The 20642-nt window shown below is 43.2% G+C and overlaps 2 protein-coding genes across 9 annotated transcripts in view; both read right to left on the bottom strand.

Annotated features, from left to right (window-relative positions):
* Positions 1-20642, bottom strand: part of Npc1a (Niemann-Pick type C-1a) — a 205208-nt gene that overhangs the window by 31136 nt on the left and 153430 nt on the right. For 3 of the 8 annotated variants that reach the window (XM_033380368.1, XM_033380367.1, XM_033380369.1), the window contains exon 10: positions 10071-11460. The exons of 2 other annotated variants lie outside the window; for them this stretch is intronic. In XM_033380368.1, coding sequence (XP_033236259.1) covers positions 10071-11460 — 1390 coding nt within the window. Of the gene's footprint in view, positions 1-10070; positions 11483-17639; positions 17788-17887; positions 17960-18042; positions 19836-20642 lie in introns of those variants that run through there. 3 more of the 8 variants (XR_004469334.1, XM_033380371.1, XM_033380370.1) reach the window with 3 other exon arrangements.
* On the bottom strand, positions 12748-16553 carry LOC117184124 (uncharacterized). The gene is made up of 2 exons (XM_033380375.1): positions 16095-16553; positions 12748-16033 (listed from the first exon to the last, which is right to left on the bottom strand). Exons 1-2 carry the CDS (start codon positions 16539-16541, stop codon positions 16019-16021), a joined length of 462 nt encoding a protein of 153 aa, XP_033236266.1. The 5' UTR covers positions 16542-16553; the 3' UTR covers positions 12748-16018.

Here is a 20642-nt window from a genome sequence, read left to right as displayed (position 1 = left end):
TTTGTAACATCCTGCGCTCGTGTTTCGTGTGTGTTGTGTGAGGGCACGAATCATATGATTGCCAATAATCAACGGTTCAAAACTCTATCGCCGAATGATCGTCACCAGGAAGCGAAGAGGCTCTTGTTATGCGTCAATTGCCAACGAAAGGGTCATCACGTGAAAGATTGTAAATCAGGTCTCTGCCTTACTTGCAAATCGATGCACCACACTCTTCTGCATTTCCTGCGTACTGTTTCTTCAATTGAGCCGCAGCCAAATCATACCGCCATGGTTGCATTGTCGCCCTCCTCGCAGCAAGCTAATATATTCCAGCATCCATCTGATCATGTTCTGTTAGCCACCGTCGTCGTTCTCGTACTCTCGACGTATCATGCACCACTCCGACAGCATGCGTTCCCAAAACTCATCCAATCGCTCTGGAGCAGACTCGAACTTTTTCAATGTTTTTTTTAGATCTGGGCTATTGAGACGATTTTTTACGATTTTAGCCGTGAGCTTCGGGTTACCGTCTTGCTTGAAAGTAATCTCCAATATTGGTCAACAGTATTACATATTTGGCTATAAAATTTGACAAATTGTTTTCCAAAATATGAAGACAATATTCTTTCATCATTATACCATCGATTTAACCAATTGGACAACGTTCCAATAATTGGACGCTCTGCACACTACCGGTGTGATAGCGGCTGTTAACCAGAAAAAACCTACCCTGTCTGACAGAAAGTGCTGCGTGTCTTAAATTTGGCGAGGGGCACAGCAACTGGACTCGGGAAGAATATTTCGGATCAAATTGAGCTTTTAGGAGGCCACAACAGTTGGCAGAAACAAATATTATTCAATTCGGATCTAGAGGTAGAGCTTGGAGGCGACCACTCGCACAAATAACTGCACACAAGTTGGAACACCGAAGAGTTGTACTTATCTATGGAAATTGGACTGAGGTTGACTTCTCCTTTTTATACCCGATACTCAAAATGAGCATTTGGGTACATTAGTTTTGTGGTGTAAATGGATGTGTGTAACGTCCAGAAGGAATCGTTTCTGACCCCATAAAGTATGTATTTTCTTGATCAGCATCAATAGCCGAGTCCATTGACCCCTGTCTGTCTGTCCGTCCCTATCAGCGCCTAGTGCTCAAAGACGTCAAGAGCTAGAGCAACGAAATTTTATATCCGGACTTCTGTGATATGTCATTGTTACAAGTATATTTCAAAACTTTGCCCCGCTCACTTCCGCACCCACAAAGTTCGAAAATCAGTAGCATCCACAATTTTAAAGATACGAGAATGACAATATCTTCTAGACTGAAGAATCTGAACCAGCCCGAATGAATACCAAATTCATTCTCTCTCGCTCTGTCTCCTGATCCACACTTTTTATGGTCGGCTTTGCCTATTGTTAAAAATGAGCGCCTAGATCTCAGAGACTATTAAGGCTAGAGTAACCAAAGTAAAGTAACCACACATTGTCGCTCAATGTAGCCATACTGACTATGTATCGGGTATAAATGTAGAGTTGCGGTCGCCGCAGCATCTCACAACGTTCCCCCTCGTTTATAATGCGAAGACCCGGCTCGAAGGACCTACGCTAATATCGAGCCGTAGTTATCCAACGAAGAGTATGGGCGGTATTGTAGAATAACTCCAAGCAGTCGTCGTATTAAGAATTGCAGGTAGTGTCGATAAGTGCATATATATGTCGTATATTTCTGTGATTCGTGTAGTATATAGGGCGGTTGAAACGGGGAACTTAACTGCCTCTAGCTTAAATGCTAAGAAAATATCGAGCGCCGTGCGGATAGCAAGAGCGCACAAAGCCGAGAAAACGAGAGCGAGTCAGAGGGCGATGTAACTGGCACTAATAGCGGTACCCAGCAGCGATAACAGGCTGTTAGCATAGAATACTAAAAGCGCGGTTGCCCTGTTACAGCTGTTCCCCACTTATAAAAATGTACTAATGCTAAGTGTTCGACAGTCCAGGTTCAACCGGAACTGGAATTCCTGTGTGTAAAACGGATTCTTCCCGCTTTCACTATATTCATTACTTGCTCGTATATTCCACCTTCTTCGACTATCTCTATTTATGAGCAGCATTAGTCCGCTTTAACCGCTGTTTCATCTGCGCTATCAGATAAAGATCATATGATAGTTCTTGGTGACTTCAACTTGCCAGGAACTGTTTGGTCTTCGGTAAACGAGTATAGTAACCTAGTGCCCATGTCACGACATGACTTTGTTGACGGCTTGCTTAACCTGTCCTTGTCTCAAGTCAACCATGTGAAAAATTCCTTGGGTCGATTGCTTGATCTGTGCTTTGTATTGGATCCGACCTTAGTGTTGTTAACCCGAGCCCTTCCGCTCACTATACCTGAAGACGCCTACCATCCTACTTTCGAAGTGTCGCTAGATATAGGACCAACTGTATTTGATCGGTCGAGTAGGCCACTTGAAAAAAGAGTTATCCAGCTTAAAAAAATTAAAATCAAGACTTTATAAAAAATTTCACGAAGTTGGTTCTCACTCTCGCTATGTAACAGCTCTGTCAAACTTTTCAGTTCTTAATGCACAATGCTATAAGAACTACCTATCTCGATGCAGGATACGTTTTTCTCAGGACCCTAAACAGTTTTACTGCTTCGTAACCAGTAAGCGTACAATGTCCGCACACACAGCCTCGCGATCATTTTGTAATACGTCGGCAAATAATGATCAGGCAATTGCCGATCTTTTTGCCCAATTTTTCAAAACCACCTATTCTGAGGAAAGCTTCTCTGGTCATCCGTACCCATACGGTTTACCGAGGTCGAACGGCATTTTCAGTCCCTTGTTAAATGAATGTTCTTTACTTCATGATCTTTGACTAGTTAAGCCGGTATTTTCACCGGGTCCAGACGGGGTTCCTGGTTGTGTTTTCAGGTACTGCTACTCTTCACGATTTTAGCCGTGAGCTTCGGGTTACCGTCTTGCTTGAAAGTAATCTCCAATATGGGTCAACAGTATTACATTTTTGGCTATAAAATTTGACAAATTGTTTTCCAAAATATGAAGACAATATTCTTTCATCATTATACCATCGATTTAACCAATTGGACAACGTTCCAATAAATGGACGCTCTGCACACTACCGGTGTGATAGCGGCTGTTAACCAGAAAAAACCTACCCTGTCTGACAGAAAGTGCTGCGTGTCTTAAATTTGGCGAGGGGCACAGCAACTGGACTCGGGAAGATTGGAAGAAGGTTATTTGGTCAGATGATACCAAAACAAACCGTTTCCAGCCTGATGGAAATGAATACCACTGGAACCGCCCAAGTGGAAAGCTAAAATATCATCAGTTCAAGGAAACAATAAAGCACTAGGTGGAAGCCCGACAGTGTTGGGCTGATCCAATTGGTGGAAAGTTGAACATGTATGTAAGATTAATATTAAAGTATCGTTTATTAATAATGTTTTGATCGAAAAAGAGTACAAAGTGTTTGATTTAAGATGTGCAATTAATGATTCTGTTCTTCCGACTTTTTGTTCAACTTTCTGCTTCTACTTCCAACAACCGACTCCCATATCGATAACCCCTTATCGGCTAGGTCTTTTAAACATCGGTTAAGTCTGGTTATATCGGTTAGGTCTTATCGATGGTATCTTAAGTTCAAATGTTTATTTAGATGGGATAGTGTTAACTGCTTGATACACTGTCCTTTACATTCGGCCCTCCTGCTCATCTTCATCTGTCCCAGATGATAATATATCCTCGTTCTCTGAGAAAAAACGCCATAGCTTCATATTGTCACTGCTCGTTGCGGTGATGTTTGGCCCCTCGACTTGAGCAACCTTTCTGACGTCGTAGCGACCGTTCCGCTTTACCTTGGTGACTTCATATGGGCCTAGATACTCGCTGGCCTGCGACGAACTGCGTCCTCTTGATCGCGACCATGTCTCCTAGTCTGTAGCCGTGCTCAGGTCGTCGTTTTTTATCATAATTGCGCTTGTACACCTCTTGCGCCTTCTCAATGTTTTGTTTCGCTTGGTCACGCAGTTCTTGGCGCTCGTTGTTAAACTGCGTAACCAACTCCTCGTTGAGAACCTCCAATAGTCGACTTTCAGCTTGTCTGTGTATCTTTGTCCCAAACATGACCTCGAATGGCGACGACTTCAACGTAGAATGCACATGCGAATTAATCGCCATCTGAACCTTTGGCACATGCTTGTACCACTTCGTTGACTCCTGAGCTGAGAGCTTTGCGATGATACCCAAAATTGAACGGTTCACCCGCTCAATCTGACCGTTGCCTCTCGCCACACCTGTCGTTGTACACACATGTTCGACTTTGTTCTCGTTGAGAAACTCGCTGAATGCGTTGGATGTAAACGCTGCTCCTCTGTCGCCGACTATGCGCTTGGGAAAACCAAACACAAATGACCAATCTCTCAGCCTCTTCACAACTTCTTCGTGACCTGTTGACTTAGTTGGGAACAGCCACACAAACTTGGAGAATGCATCTACCACAGCAAAAATGTACTTGTATTGCTTGGCTGTCGCATCCATTGGTCCCAAATGATCAACGTGCAGCGTGTATAGTGGTGTGTCACCCTTGTCAATGCAATGAAGATAGCCTTCTTGTTTGCCCAACTTTTTGCTGAAAATTATACAACTGATACAATTAGTAATCAACTTATTTACTTTCCGTTTAAGGTGCGGAATCCAGTATTGCTGCTGAACTGAGTGCATTGTCTTCGCTGTGGAGAAATGACCAACTTCATGCGATCCTTGAATGATTTCCCTTGCCATTTACAGATTTGAAGAGAAGACCTCCTTTTAGCTTGTAGTCTTGATATGGGTGCTGCTTCAGGATCGCAACTGTGGCTTTGATGAAATCGTCATCCTGCTGTGCTTTCTTTATCCGAGCTGTTAGCTCCGTCGTCACGAACATGCATGTCTGCGAAAAACGACTGAGACAGTCCACGTGTCTCATTTTGTTCCTGGGCGGTGTACTACTTTGAATGTAAAGTCCTCCATATACAGAATCCACTGGGAAACTTCTCTGGGTATATCTGCTTTCGTTGTTATCTGCTTAAACGCCCCACAGTCAGTGGCAAGATCAAATTTGATCCCCAACAGGTAGTGACGAAACTTCTTGAGTGCGAGGTATGCAGCTTTGACCTCCAAATAGTAACTGTGACGTTTGGACTCAGCTTGTGTAGTCTTTTTACTCCAATAGTAAATCGGGTGGAAATTGCCATCAAACTGCTGCAACAAAACTGCTCCGAAACCTTCTATGGATGCATCCGTGTGGAGTTCCGTTGGCGCTTCTCGTGAGTATAAATGTAATACAGGTGCGATTACAAGCAGATTCTTTAAGGTTTGTAGCAACTGTTGCTCTGCTTCGCCAATGTTGAAAACTGCTTCCTTTCTGAGTAGATTCGTGAGCGGCCGGGCAACTTGTGCATAGCCAGGGATGAACTTTCTGAAGAAGCCTGAGTCCCAGAAATGCTTGAACAGCTTTAATGTCTTTGGGCGTAGCACACCGACTGACAGCTGCTGTCTTCTCTTTGCCGGGCCAGATTCTCCCGTCCTCAATGATATGGCCCAGAAAGCTAATGCGTGGCTGCATAAAGCTACATTTCTTCCACTTGATCTTTAGGCCAAACTGCGCAGCTGTCTCCAGAACCAACTTCGTCTTCCTCATGCATACCTCGGGCGACGCGGCGTAAACAATTATGTCGTCCATATAAAGCTGGATAATGTCAGAGTTGATTAATTCTTGAAAAATATAGCTTACGAACCGAATGAACGCAGCTGGCGAGTTCTTGAATCCGAAAGGCGCTTTATTAAACTCGAATAATCCCTCCTTTGTGACGAAGGCCGTATACGACTTGCTTTGCTCTTCCATAGGCACATGGAAAAATCCGTTTTCAAGGTCCATTATGGTAAACCACTTAGCCGACTGCAGCTTTTCCAAGACTTCCTCCATGATCGGGACTGGGAAGCAGTCCAGCAATACCATGTTGTTTAACTTCCTGTAGTCTACGCAAACTCTAAGTGTACCATCTTTTTTCTTCACGACAACAACTCTGCTCGCTACATTTGAAGACGACTTGCGTACGATTCCTTGCTCGATCCATTCTTCGACTTGCTTCTTTACGGCACTGGCTTCGTCTGTCGATAAACGACTCGGTGAGTGATGAAACGGCTTGATTACTCCGTCGGGAACTATCTTCAGTTGAATTGGAGACTGCTTTGCAACTTCTGTGGGCATTTGGTAACTGTTTCTTATCATCTGTTCAACGTCTTTTCGATATTGCGGTGGAGCTACAAAGGATGAATCTTCAGTTACATTATATATAAGAGCATGCTCATCTGTTGGCACAGGATCTGCGTCATGCTTCAAGAACGTGTATCCTTGCATATCAGCGACGAAACGGAACTTTTTAATGAAATCATGCCCCAAAAGTGCGTCGAAATCAATCTGGCTACTGGGGACTACTAAAAACTTCTGTGTGGTCTGCAAGTTATCCACGGTAACTTCTGCATTAAAGTATCCAACAGGCTTTGTTGATATCTGACCCAGACCGCGCAACATAGTTGTGCACTTCAAAAGTTTAACGTTTTTCATGGTCTTCAACATACTCTCTTTGATTATGGTTACATCTGACCCTGTATCCACAAGACAGTCAACTACAATGCCGTTTATTTGAATTTCTTTCATGCGACTGCGATCCAAAATGACGCGAACTTTATCAACTTTATCAGCTTCATAAGGACAGTTACGCGAAATGTGACCATTCTGATTGCAGTTAAAACACTTCGTTTCGGCTTTGCAGTCTTTGCGTTTGTGTTCTCCTGATCCACAGTTATAGCAATATTCTTTTTTACCGCTTTGCCCACTTTGCTGCTTGAAACTCGTCTTATGCTGTTCGTTATTGCCCTTCTTCTCCAATATGTTCAAACGATCATAGATATCGAACTCTTCTTTCAAGGCCCTGAAGGTCTTACAGCGATACATGGCATACTTATACTCTTTTCTTATGTCCAGACCGTTCACAATATGGCTTATAACAGCAGCGTCTTTAACATGTCCGACTGCTGCTATTTTTCTCATCTGCAGCAAGTACTCGTGCATCGACTCACTACTCTTCCTCTTTCTTTCTTGCAGCAGCTTATGAATGTCTGCACTGTTATAGCTACATGTGAATTCATCCAATAATACGTTCTTGAGTTCCTCATAGGTGCACACGCATTCTGCTTCAAGGAAAAGCTTAGCTGCACCGGTCATTTTTCCTCTGGCCTGCACATACTTTTGCTTTTCAGTAAGCTCATATGCGTCGTCATTTTTTTCGAAAATCTCAAACCATTTTTCTATGGGAACCGATTTTCCATCACAATCGCTCACAACTTTTGTAAAATTATCTGGAGCGATCTTCATTTCTCGTTGCTCATCGCAAAGCACTTTCAAACTTAGCAACTTTATCATTTGATCAATCTTGTCCTCAGTATTCTTTTCCGCATTTTCTAAATCTTCCCTCTCGTTTGCAATCGGGCGCGACGTTCCTGGTACAGCTTCTTCCTTCTCTCTCTCTTTCCAGTGCAACGGCGGCGGTGTTTGCATCATTTTGCGGCTCTTTTCGACTTGTGTCTGTGTACCCGACGAGTGCTTGTCTTTTCTGTTTATAAGTGTGTATCACACACAACGAGTCTGTGCGTGTTTTTTCTGCTTATGTATGTACTGCGCACGGACAAGGCGACGCTGCGACGCGACAACGAATTTCACAATTTTTCAACCGAATTAAACGACTGATCTTTTATTAAAATCCGTGTCTACTGTTATGCTCACAGAATTTTGATTGTTCAACTTAATGTTTATAGCCACCAACAACAACTTTACAACTTTTTGTAGCTACAAACAACAACTTTAACAACTTTTCAACAATCCTCTTCTTGCATCAGCTTCTGCTTTCTTCTGTTTTTCTTTTTCACACACTCTGAGCTCTTTATTCGACGCGGACGAGCCCCCAAATGTAAGATTAATATTAAAGTATCGTTTATTAATATTGTTTTGATCGAAAAAGAGTACAAAGTGTTTGATTTAAGATGTGCAATTAATGATTCTGTTCTTCCGACTTTTTGTTCAACTTTCTGCTTCTACTTCCAACAACCGACTCCCATATCGATAACCCCTTATCGGCTAGGTCTTTTAAACATCGGTTAAGTCTGGTTATATCGGTTAGGTCTTATCGATGGTATCTTAAGTTCAAATGTTAATTTAGATGGGATAGTGTTAACTGCTTGATACACTGTCCTTTACATGTATCTATACGTGCTCGCCACTGTATATATAGGCGGACCATAGGAGATATTTCGGATCAAATTGAGCTTTTAGGAGGCCCCAACAGTTGGCAGAAACAAATATTATTTAATTCGGATCTAGAGGTAGAGCTTGGAGGCGACCACTCGCACAAATAACTGCACACAAGTTGGGACACCGACACCACTTGACGGTGCAGTAACTGCATCGCCCCTTGAAAGATGCAGTCATTGCATGTCAACGTCCAAGAAAAAAAATTGGACTGGGGTTGACTTCTCCTTTTTATACCCGATACTCAAAATGAGTATTTGGGTATATTAGTTTTGTGGTGTAAATGGATGTGTGTAACGTCCAGAAGGAATCGTTTCTGACCCCATAAAGTATGCATTTTCTTGATCAGCATCAATAGCCGAGTCCATTGAGCCCTGTCTGTCTGACCGTCCCTATCAGCGCTTAGTGCTCAAAGACGTCAAGAGCTAGAGCAACGACATTTTATATCCGGAATTCTGTGATATGTCACTGTTATAAGTATATTTCAAACCTTTGCCCCGCCCACTTCCTCACCCACAAAGTTCGAAAATCTGTAGCATCCACAATTTTAAAAATACGAGAATGACAATATCTTCTAGACTGAAGAATCTGAACCAGACCGTATCATTATTATAGCCCGAATGAATACCAAATTCATTCTCTCTCGCTTTGTCTCCTGATCCACACTTTTTATGGTCGGCTTTGCCTATTTGTAAAAAATGAGCGCCTAGATCTCAGAGACTATAAGAGCTCGAGTAACCAAATTTGGTATCCACACTCCTGTGATATCGAACCTGCTCAAGTGTATTTCAGAATGTTGCCCCACCACCTTCTGCCCCCGCAAAGGACGAAAATCTGTGGTATCCAGAGAACTCAGAGACTATTAAGGCTAGAGCAACCAAATTTGGTACCCACACTCCTGTTAGATCTCACTGTTACAAGTTTATTTCAAAATTTCGCCCCACCCCTTCCGCCCCACAAAGAACGATAATTTTTGGCATTCACAATTTAGAAGATACGAGAAAATTAAAAACGCACAATCATAGAGAATGACCATATATACCAGCTTGTCGAATCTGGGTTCGATCGTACCATTATTACAACCAAAAGGAAGAAATCAGTTTTCAGTGGCTACGCAGCGCCCGACGACACGATCTGACTGATTTTCTGTTTCTCTCGCACGCACTCTTTGTCGTGTCGTTCAATATAAGTGCCGTCTGGTGGCATACTGGAGGATAGGCATACTGACTATGTATCGGGTATAAATGTAGAGTTGCGGTCGCAGCAGCAGCTAACGTTCCCCCTCGTTTAGCTTAAAGTTATCATTGAAGAATATTGTTACAACTGCATTTTGGCAGATATGCATTTTTCCTATAGTACCAATATATGGAATATTTAATTCTGCTATGCGGGTGATTTGGTCGGCTTTAAAAACGCAGTATCTCTGATCCCATGAAGAATCCCGTGTATACATATTATTGAACAGCAGAATCGATATAGCGGTGCCCGTCAGTCCGCATGTTTCTACGCAAACTAGTCCCTCAGTTTTTCAGCTTTATATCTACAACTTTTCATAGATGCTTCGTTTTCATTAATATCTATCGGAACACCCACGATCTGATCGTTTAATCAGATTAATAATCGTATGCATTTGACAGTCAATATGAAATAAGTAGAATTTCAATTTTACTATATATTCTATGTGTGTACATAGTATATGAAGTCGTTAAATAACTTACCTTGATGAGGACAGAAGTCTCCATTTTGTGGGCTATATTTGCAGCACGTAGATGATAAAGACCAATCAAAATAATCATCAATCCAACTAGATGCAGGTCGAGCAATATATGTTGCGTTTGACTGTCTGCTCGCTAAATAAATTTGAGTTAAAACGCTATCATCATTGCAAAATCGACCTGAACAAACTGAATTTTGAACCAAACTTTTTTCATATGTTAAGTTACCTTTAAGGACAAAATACACTGGTGGACCAATGTTAAGATGCTTATTCAATGATTTAAAATAATGAAGAACAAAGCTGTCTTCAGGCATAGCCAGTTCCTGATCTAGCCCAATATCAATCCTAGGTGCAATGGCAATACTAACACATAGCCAGGCAAAAAATATAATCATTACAAGAACTCTAACAATCTTTTTCATTAGAAATGGAACATAGACACTTTTAAAAAATTTGTACAGAAGCCCTTCGCTGTTATTAATAATATCAGATTTTTTTCCTTTCAAAAAACAACATATGTCTAAACGATTTTCTTCTTTTCGTTTAGTATCCAAAGTAAATAAACTAACAAAGCAAGTAATTTGTAATAGGAAATCAATTATTAAGGCGATACCTGCATATAAAGCAAAAGCCTTTACAGCAGGCATATCAGATAGGCCACCAAGAAAAAAACAAAAGCTTTCACTTAGAGAAGTTAGAAGCATACTTGGTCCAACACGACCCAAAATTCGTCCTATTTGCTGTTCATGCAGCTCATTGAGTTTTCGATGGTCTCTTTGATGAGTTTGAACAAGAATAAAAATGTTGTCGACTCCGACAGCTAATACTAAAAATGGTATTACTTCTACAATAATTAGGGTAGCAGGAATACCCGCATATCCAAATATTCCAACAGAAGAAACTACTGAAGCTAATACTATAATAACACCACCTAAACCAAGTGTTATTTTACTATCAATAAAAGTTCTATTAAATTCTTTAACATGGCCGAGCGATATTGCAATATACATAAACATAATTAAATATGAAACTAAAATTGTTAAAACATCTGATCGGGATTCTCTATTTAACTCGTCTTCTATTGACCTCTCAGTTGTAAAAGCTATATCCATGAAGTCACTTATGTTGTTTTTTTTATAATTACTCATAAACTCAACAAAAAAAGTCTCCCACCGCAGCGCATTTTGTAAATCTGTTCGTTTGTGATGATTTTTTACTAAAAACGTCAAAATTAAAGCATTTGCTAATTCGTATTTTGTGTTTCCGGAAAGTTGCTCTCCGGGTCTTAAAAATCCACCTAAAGCAATTGCAGGATCTACAGGCCCACCATAAGGAGCCAAGCATAAATATGGATTATTCGTGCATTGATATATCGCATCCAAATAAGTTACCTGGAAATAAACAAAAATATTCCTATTAAACATTTCGTGAGATCTTTCTTTTTTTATTTAGAGTTGTATTTTATTTATAAAATAATAATAATAACAAAATTTGATGTTTACTATTACTTTTGGAGCAACTTATACAACAGTCAACAGTCAGGAAAAATTATGATGATTTAAAAAAACAATAAAAATAAATGCGTGTTATCAAGGTTGAAGAATTTGGAGGGGGAAATTATTTGGTTCAATTATCAGTTCAGGTTTCTAGAGGTAGAGGTCCTATTAGATCATCCTGTTGTGCAGGTCGACTGGGTGTATTCTGGCCAGCCTACGACGGTATCTTGTTCTCGCAAGACGCCTCGCCAGTATATTAGGGTGGCTTCAGAGCTTACAAATATGGTTCTTGATTGTTGATAACATCACCAACAAGTGGTACGTTAAGCTCCTTGGGAATGTCCCGGTTACGGATATACTACTCAGCTCCGGAGATCGTACGCAGAAATTTACTCTGGAATGTCATGATCCTCGCAAGGTTAGTTTTATCGGCAATCCCATATACCTGAATGCCGTACTTCCAGGCAGGTGCTAGTATGGCTTTGTATATCATAACTTTGTTTTTTAATCTGAGATTGTTGCTTTGTTTAAATAGCCAGAACATTTTCTGGGCCTTACCCACCAACTTGCTCCTCCTGACTGTCGAAAGTTAAACTGAATGCACTTCAGTGTAACTCCGAAGTATGTGTGATTCCTACGGTGCTCCACGAGTTTCCCAAGCATGAAGACACTAGGGCTAGAGCCCATTCTTAAAGTGTGCGACACCGCTGAACACTTATCAGGCTTCATGGAGATGTTCCATCGGCAGGCCCAGTTTTCAAATAGCTTGACGTATTGCTGTAGATTGTCTGTGGCATCATAATCACAGCTAGCCCTCGAGAGTACTGCTGAGTCGTCAGGAAATGTTGCCACCTTGAGGGTCTGCCCTGGTTGCCTTCAGACTGTAGAGGGATTTGGCATGTTGTGGGTAAATAAGCAGTACAGTGTCGGCCCAAGCACGCTGCCTTGCGGTGCTCCTACCATGATGGTCTTGGTCAAAGAAGTTACACCATCCTAGACTACACGGAACGTCCTCTCCGTCAGAAAGCTTTTGATAACTTCATACAACTGAGGCTTGAGCATCTCTTTGATTTTAGCGAGTCGTCTCTCGTGACAAACTCGGTCGAAAGCCTGCGAAATATCCAGGTAAGCAGCTACAGCGTACTGCTTGTTTTGGAAGCCGTCTAGTATGTGTTCCACTACCCTGTGCAGTTTTTTGGGTGTGCCGCGGCGACTCCATTACCCTTCGTAGGATGCATCGCTCAATCATTTTGCCAAAAGTTGAAATGAGACTAATTGATCTATTGTTGTTGAGGTCTGTTGAGGTCCGGTGGCTTTTCTGGATTTGGCAACATGATTATGTTGGCACATCTCTAGGCTTTGGGAAAGTATGCTAATCTCAGCGACGCGTTAAAGATTAGCAACAGATACAGAATCGCTGTTTGGTAGCGCCTTTGCCACAACATTGTCAATCCTATCGTCGCCAAGGACCTTCTTGGACTTGAGTTTCTTTATGTCTTTCGAGATTTCTTGAAAAGTGATTGGCGCCACAGGGACCTCCATCTGGTGGGTCTCATTCAGCCTCTCAGAGACCATCATTGCTCTTCTACTAGATGTCGTCCGGAATGGTGTTATTCTTTCTTCCAAGTTCGTCGCAAAAGCCTCCACTCTGTCCATTGCTGTTCTTGCCTATGAGCCGTCAGCCTTCCTTACCAGAAAGCGAGGTGTAGGTTGCCGCTTGTAGCGTCCGGTGGTCGATGTTTTTTCTGAAACATCGATGTTTTTGCAAGACACCCCACATTTTGTTTGAGAGAGGCTCATGAATTTTTAATTAAACGACTACCTGACAGATTCTCGAGCTACGAAACCAGAACTGTTGCAAGAGTTGCCAGAGCTAAAAAACTTGTACCGCTTCATAACTTTTTCCGCTGCCTTCTTTTCGTTCTTCCTCTTCCTGGCCTATAGCTGCCGTTCGCCCTGATTAACCCTTTGCTCGGCGCTGTTAATGTTTGTGCTGTTAACGTCTGTGCTGTTAGGCGCAGTGATATTTAGAGCTGTTAGACGCAGTGATATTTAGAGCTGCCACTGCGGTTTCTGCCGTAACATTCCCCCCTTCGCAAACTTCGTCGCTTGTGGTGATGTTTGCCAAACTTCTGGTTACGCCTTGATCCACTAGTGGGTTCGTTGTCCTCACGTCTAACTTGGCCAGTTTAGCTATTGGCCGAGTTAGCAGTCCAGATGCAGTGCGGATCACCGCGCTTCGGGCGATCCCGTCCTTGGCTACTCGAAGGTCCATGATGACGCCTTTCCTCCACTGCACCTTGGGGCTTGTTTCGTCCGCTAGAACCACGACGTCTCCGAGGGTTGATTGGGGGTCCATGCCATTTGGTTCGTGGCGTCAGGCACGGTAGGTACTCCTTCAGCCATCGTTTTCTAAAGCTGTCCACGATCAAGCATAGCTCCTATTGCGCTGCTGTCGCTCTTTGCTGCCATCGAGCTGGTCTCCGCTCTCAGAAAGTGATTCGGTGTAAGTACGTCGGCTTCCGGACACTCCAACGGCACGTAAGTCAGGGGTCGGGAATTTAGCATATTTTCTATCCTTGCTAGTGCTGTTCTCAGCACTGGTTCTTGTACGTGTGTCTCCTCTAATATTTCGGCTAGTATGGATTTCACCGATCTGATCATCCTTTCCCACGCACCTCCCATGTGGGGTGCTCCTGGGGGTATGAAGGACCATTCTATTTGCGGGTACTTGGTTTCCAGTTCGTTCGGTAGAATTCTTTCAATTTCTTCTCGTAGTAAGCGGCTGGCTCCTCGGTAGTTCGTCCCGTTGTCCGACACAATTCTCTTGGGTACTCCTCGACGGGCTACGAACATTTCCAATGTTAGCATGAAGGCGTCTGTTGACAGGGAGTTTGCCAGCTCGATGTGTACTGCTCGCACGGTGAGGCACGTGAATAGTACTGCCCATCGTTTCTCGCGTCGTCTTCCTACGTTTACCTCCAGTGGTCCGAAGTAGTCGATACCTGTGTTTGTGAATGGCAATTCGTTGATTGCTAGCCTCTCTGGTGGTAAGCTTCCCATCTCGTTGACGACGATCTCAGTAATCTGATGTTGAAACTTCCGATGGAAATAATCAATGAAAAGATTAGTGACGTTATGTCCTCCGGGTAGAATTACTGGCCGTTTCAGGTTCCTCGTTATGCCGATCGACTTATCTATGCGGCCGCATATTCTCAGTACGCCTGTTTCATCGAGGTACGGCGATAATTTGTAGATCGAACTTTTCTTACTCACGATTCTTCCTTGTCGTAGAAGAGCCGTTCGCTTTCTTGGACCTGTTCATCCCTGCCTACGCCCGACCTCCACACGTCCTGCAGTATTATCTTTGCCTGTATAATATAGAACCCCAATAGTCCTAAGGGATCGAAGATGGTCATGACTGTACGTAGAATTGACCGCTTCGTCACAGTTTTCGTTTCGTCGTATATGTCATTCCGAAACTTATTGACGAAGGTGAAGTAATCATTCCTTGGATGCCACCACATACCAAGCACTCGTTCTCGTCTTGTCGAGTCCGTCATCTCGATGGGTCGTTCTTGATGATCTCCATCTCCTGAGAGCGCTCTCATCACGGTGCTCGAGTAAGATATCCATCCTCTCATCTCGAAGCCTACTTCTTTGTGTATGTTCCTCACTGCCAGCGCTAGATGGACCATTTCGTCTTCTGAGTCACAGCTTTAGAGCCAGTCATCTATAAAGGTGTTGCGAAATATGGCCTCTACTTCCTCTCTTTGTTCCTTGATGAACCTTTCTGCGTTCCTATCTCTCACGTAGGTCGTTGCTGCTGGGAAACAAGAAGCACCAAAGGTCATTACGCTCATTACGTACCTATCCGGTTCTCGACTGGTGTGACCATATCTCCAGAGAAACTGCTGTGAGCTTTGATCCTCCGAACGTATCCTAACCTGGTGAAACATTTCTCTAATATCTCCGCAGATGCCAATAGACTTCTCTCGAAAGCGCGATATTACTCCTACCAGCGATCGCAATTGGTCGGGGCCCTTTAGTAGCATTGAATTTAGAGCGATGCCTTCCACTTTGGCTGCTGCATCCCACACGAGTCATAATTTGGCTTTGTTCGGGTTCTTAGTCACGAATACGGGCAGATACCAGGAACGTTTGCCTTCGAACATTTCATCTTTTTTGAGTTTTCGGACGTAGCCGATGTCTTCGTACCTCTTCATCTGTTCGTTTACGAACTCTCGTAGCACTTTATCGCGTGTCATACGAGATTCTAGGCACCGAAGTCGTCGCATTGCCATCTCTCTGGAAGAAGGAAGTTCCACGTTGTCGTACCGCCAGAGGAGTCCTGTCTCCCATCTCTTCATTTCGCTGCTAAACCTCGTGCAATTTTCCAGTATTGTTTTTGCTCTTTCGTCCTCTTTGGACCTGAGTGTGCTCTTCGCCATGTTTATGCCAACCGCGTCTAATGAGAAACTCTCTTTTACAAGAATGTCCAGCTGTGGGTGTTTATTACATTCGCATACGTGCATTACCCGCGGACTCGCTGGCCCGTCGCCCTTTCTGCGGCCATAAACAGACCACCCCAACCTTGACTTGGCGGCGATAAGTTCGGAATTCTCGCGTTCTTTGACAGTCAGTGGCACTCCAAGTTTCACGTTGTCCAATCCGATGATCAATGACGCTCTCACGTCCTTGTAGCTGACTATCGGTAGCTTTTCCAGGTGCGAATGGGATTGAGTCCAGTCGTCCAGCGTCTGCTTCGGCAGATCCAGTTTTTTTTTACTGTTCTCACGTTTTGAAGCGTGAATCTGCGAGCCACATTGTCCCTTGGAGAGATCGCTAGGCTTATCCATTTGGATTGAGATTCTCTCTGCGTGATGTCTCCAGTCCAGCGTAGGCATAGCTCGTCCGAGGGGCCATCGATACCTAGTTTTTCCGTTATCTCCGTCTCGATTAGGGTACAGGCGCATCCTTCGTCTATCAGTGCGAACACTTGCATTTGGCCGTTCGGTCCATACAATGTTAAGGGGACATATCTAAACAACGCAGCTTCGTTCTGCATCGTGTGCAGTACCGTAGTGCTTTCCTTCGGCCTATTCTCTACCCTAGAGCTTTGCTGGTTACTGTTGTGGAGGAGAAAGTGGTGCTTTCTCGAGCAGCCGTCGACGGAACATACTCTTGTTGACTTACAGTGCCTTATAAAGTGTTTGCCAAGGCACTTCCAGCATAGCTTATTTTCTCTGACGAAGTTCCATCTACCTGGCCCTTCTAGCGCCAGGAACTGCTTACAGTCCACAAAGGGCCAGCGATCCCATTTTTTGACGTAAATTAAAATAATAAAGCTAGAGACTTCAAATTTTGTACACAAAATATTATCGACGTGTATATATATATATCTTAATTTTAGACCGATCCGACCACGCCCACACCAAACGCCCATAAAAGAAAAGATTCGCTAATATTGATTTTTAACACGTAGTCCATTATAATAGAATATGTTATTAAAATTCTTAAAAATTAAAATTTTTACACTTAAACTTAATACTTAGAGGGGGATGAATGTTGAAGTTTTTCAAAGTACAACGAATTTATAATTAATCTTCTCCCACATCCATTTCTATTGAAAATGAATTTTCATTATCGTAATCCGATTCGTCACTTTCACACATACCAGAATAAGTATCAGTTTCTAGGGAAGCATTATTGTTATAAAAAATATTTTCTCTTACTTTGTTGTAAGCTGGAAGAAGATCACACGATTTGCTATTGCTGAGATTGCGAAAGTTGTTATATTGGCTTTTAGTTAATGAATTTTCAAGCAGATATGCTAAAGCCTCATCCGCCGTTAGTGTTACCGACTCATTTTTACGGTAAAAAGATTTTTCTTTACCGTATTGGGGTTTCTCGGAGTAAGAAATGTGTCTTTCAACGGGGTCCAGCATTTACATATTCAATTGGTGGGCGTCCAACTGATCTTGATGTTGAAGTCATGGAATTCGATGACGACGTTCTTTCAACTTTGATAACCATCTTGGACAAAAGCGATGAGTTATGCTTTTTCTTAAATGCTTCTCCCGCATTTTGCCAAATACTTTTTCTCCGTGCTTATTTTGTATGCCTTCAGTTCTTCGAAAATCCAACTCGAAAGTGCTGCGGCGCTTCGATTATTCTCAATGTAAATACTGAGCAGCTTTTCATAAGTGAACTCCACCTCACCTACAAATAAATTAAAATACGCACACCGGCGCAAAATGGCGCAAAAACGAGTTTTAGGATTATTTTATACACAGTTTGCACTACAATATTACATAATTACTTTCTCGCACAATTGCGCACAAAATTAGTTATTGACCATAAGAGACGGGCACATTGGTTAAGTATTCTCTACCTTTGGACGACACAAATTAATAAAAACAAAAACATATTCAAAAACATGAGCACAAATGTGTTTAATATAAAAACTATACATACCCTGGCCTTTCTTTTCCATTAATTTGATTTCAGTTTTTGAACTTAGTTTCAATTTGGTAAGCTCTCAAAGTAAACAAACAGTTTCCAGCGTTTTTTACTATCGATTGCAGGTTATCAAACAGCTGACTTTAAAACATTGCAAAAAGGCCAAAGATGCATTAAAACAAAAAAGATTTTTGATTTTTTTTAATTAATGTATATACTAATTAAATGTAAAATTAAAATTAAGTTTCATTGACATGCATTTTTTCGAATTAACGTCGAAAAATGGGGTCGCTGGCCCACAGTGCAGTCCTCTAATTTGTGGGCCCCATTGCACCTACGGCAGGGCGGTTGTGCGCTGCTATCATTGTGCACCATAAGCCGGACTCTTGGGTTCTTCTCCTTCGTGCAGACTTCTTTCTCGGATGCTACTGGCATCACGGTGCTTGCGCACGATGCGACTCGGAATAGCCAATCGTCGAAAACAGCGATATTTACCCTCGGAAGTCCAGCGCTTTGTCTGGCCCAATCCAGTTTTAAGTCGAATGGGAGTTTCTACACAAGGTCACGAAGTAACATTGGGTCGTTCAGATAGGCGGACAGTCCTATCGCGTCAACAGTAGCGCGATAGTTTTGCACCGACAGCGCCAGGCGCACTAGGCTTTCGATGCTGCTCGATTTCACGGGCGGCTCCATTCTTAGTCTTCGTCTGTAGGGTGTGATATATGGCCTCTGGTCGGCCATATAGCATTCGAAGAGTCTCGATGGCTAGTCGAACTGTTGCGGGCATCATTAATTTTCCTCGTACTGCTTCCAAAGCGGCACCTTTCAGGCACTTTTGCAGCCTCATGAGATTCTCTTGATCGCTGAGTCCGAAGCGTTATGTAGATTGCTCGAAGTTTACTATGAACATGGGCCATTCCTCGGGGTTTCCAGAAAAGCATGGTAGATCCTTGTTGATGACTTGTCTTGTGGCTATCTGGGATGCTGTCAAGCATCTTTCCGCCCCCGCTGGCGCGACCGCTTGATTACTCCCGTACGCGTACGGGTCCGAATATTTCGACTCGTACTTGGGTAATACTGTGCAGTCGGGGCGTATATAAAGGGGTTTTGCCCATGCAGGTTGGTACCCGGCGCCGGTGCGGCCATTGGATGCCACATAGCGCCGACTGGCATTGTCTCGTTCGGATTCAGCCCAGTAGGCATTCCAATCCGCGTTGCTTCCGTGGGTCCTGGCATGTGGACTCCGGTCCAGTTGGGAACTGCTCTGTCCCAGCCTCCGTTGGTTACCGTGGAGCTCATGAGGCCTCCTGCTTCCTCCAGGCAGTCTGGAATGCGTCGGGATGGAGCGCGTTCCCTCGAAGGCCGCGTACGTCGGCCTTCCTAATGCATCCGCTCTCTGTTGAGCGAACGTTTCCCAGTTATCTAAAAGGCTCGTTCTTGGTGAAAAGGCTTGATCCACCCCTCCTCCTTGGTTGGTATGCTCTGGTGCTTGATGGCTCGTCGGGGCTGTGGTGGACACGTTAGGTGTGGCCGTTGTTGCCGCCGAGATCACATCTATATATGTATCCCTAACGCGATGAGTTTCCCTTGCACCTCCCTCAGTCTCAGAACACGCACCAAGCATCTTTTCCGGCACATATATTTCTCCTAATCCACATGGGGTCTCACCGCCAGATTCCGACTGCTGACCTTTGACGCCGTCCATTTTACTCCGGTGTCTTTTTTTGTACAGTCCTGGTTTGTGGTTATACACGAACCTCGTGTCGCTCGAATGTAAGAGATTAGCCTTTCTGCCCAACTGTATGAGGATATCTCACCTGCAAAGTCGAATCCCTCGTGACGCAGCTGACTGCGTCGCACGCCGATCTTCTTTCTGTCGGTCGTGATTATTCGACTTGCTCTCCGTTGAGCAGGAAAAGTTTTTTAGAATATTGCCGCGCCGGGCAACGCCTCCAAATCTGGGGCCGTACGTTTGATAAGCCTCCCGCGTTCAATAGGCCTCCCGTGGTTTGTTCTTCAAGTTGGTTTTATTCAGGTGTTTCATTTACAATATCGGGGCGGGGTGTTAAACTATGGGAGCTAGAGCTAAAAAACTTGTACCGCTTCAGTAAACTTTTTCCGCTGCCTTTCTTTTCGTTCTTCCTCTTCCTGGCCTATAGCTGCCGTTCGCCCTGATTAACCCTTTGCTCGGCGCTGTTAATGTTTGTGCTGTTAACGTCTGTGCTGTTAGGCGCAGTGATATTTAGAGCTGTTAGGCGCAGTGATGTTTAGAGCTGCCACTGCGGTTTCTGCCGTAACATCTATAAACATCTCCATCTATAAAAAGCCAACAACACCGCATTCTCCTATAGATTCGACAAAATTAAACTTTTCATTTCTGTAAACGAAAATAGCAACTAAACCCGAGACAAGCAGGTCTGATGCAATAATTTTCTTAAGACAATACCTGGAAAAATGCTATCTTTCAGAGAAAGAGGATCCTCTAATCTGCTGGAAGGTATCAATAGATTTTTAATAAGTAACAATAATATAATAATATATGCTTAATATATACACAAGTAATAATAATATTGTTTTTTTATTTAGATGACCACAGATGATGAAATGACCGCCCT

The sequence above is a fragment of the Drosophila pseudoobscura genome, chromosome 4 (assembly GCF_009870125.1).
Source record: "Drosophila pseudoobscura strain MV-25-SWS-2005 chromosome 4, UCI_Dpse_MV25, whole genome shotgun sequence".
In the NCBI taxonomy this organism is placed as follows: domain Eukaryota; kingdom Metazoa; phylum Arthropoda; class Insecta; order Diptera; family Drosophilidae; genus Drosophila; species Drosophila pseudoobscura.
The sequence above is the reverse complement of the archived record's forward strand: the minus strand, read 5'-3'. Positions and strand labels throughout refer to the sequence as shown.

What these genes read in the sequence shown, in the direction of transcription:
- LOC117184124 (XM_033380375.1), bottom strand. Translation starts at nt 16,541, where the DNA reads ATGCGCCTGTACCCTAATCGAGACGGAGATAACGGAAAAACTAGGTAT.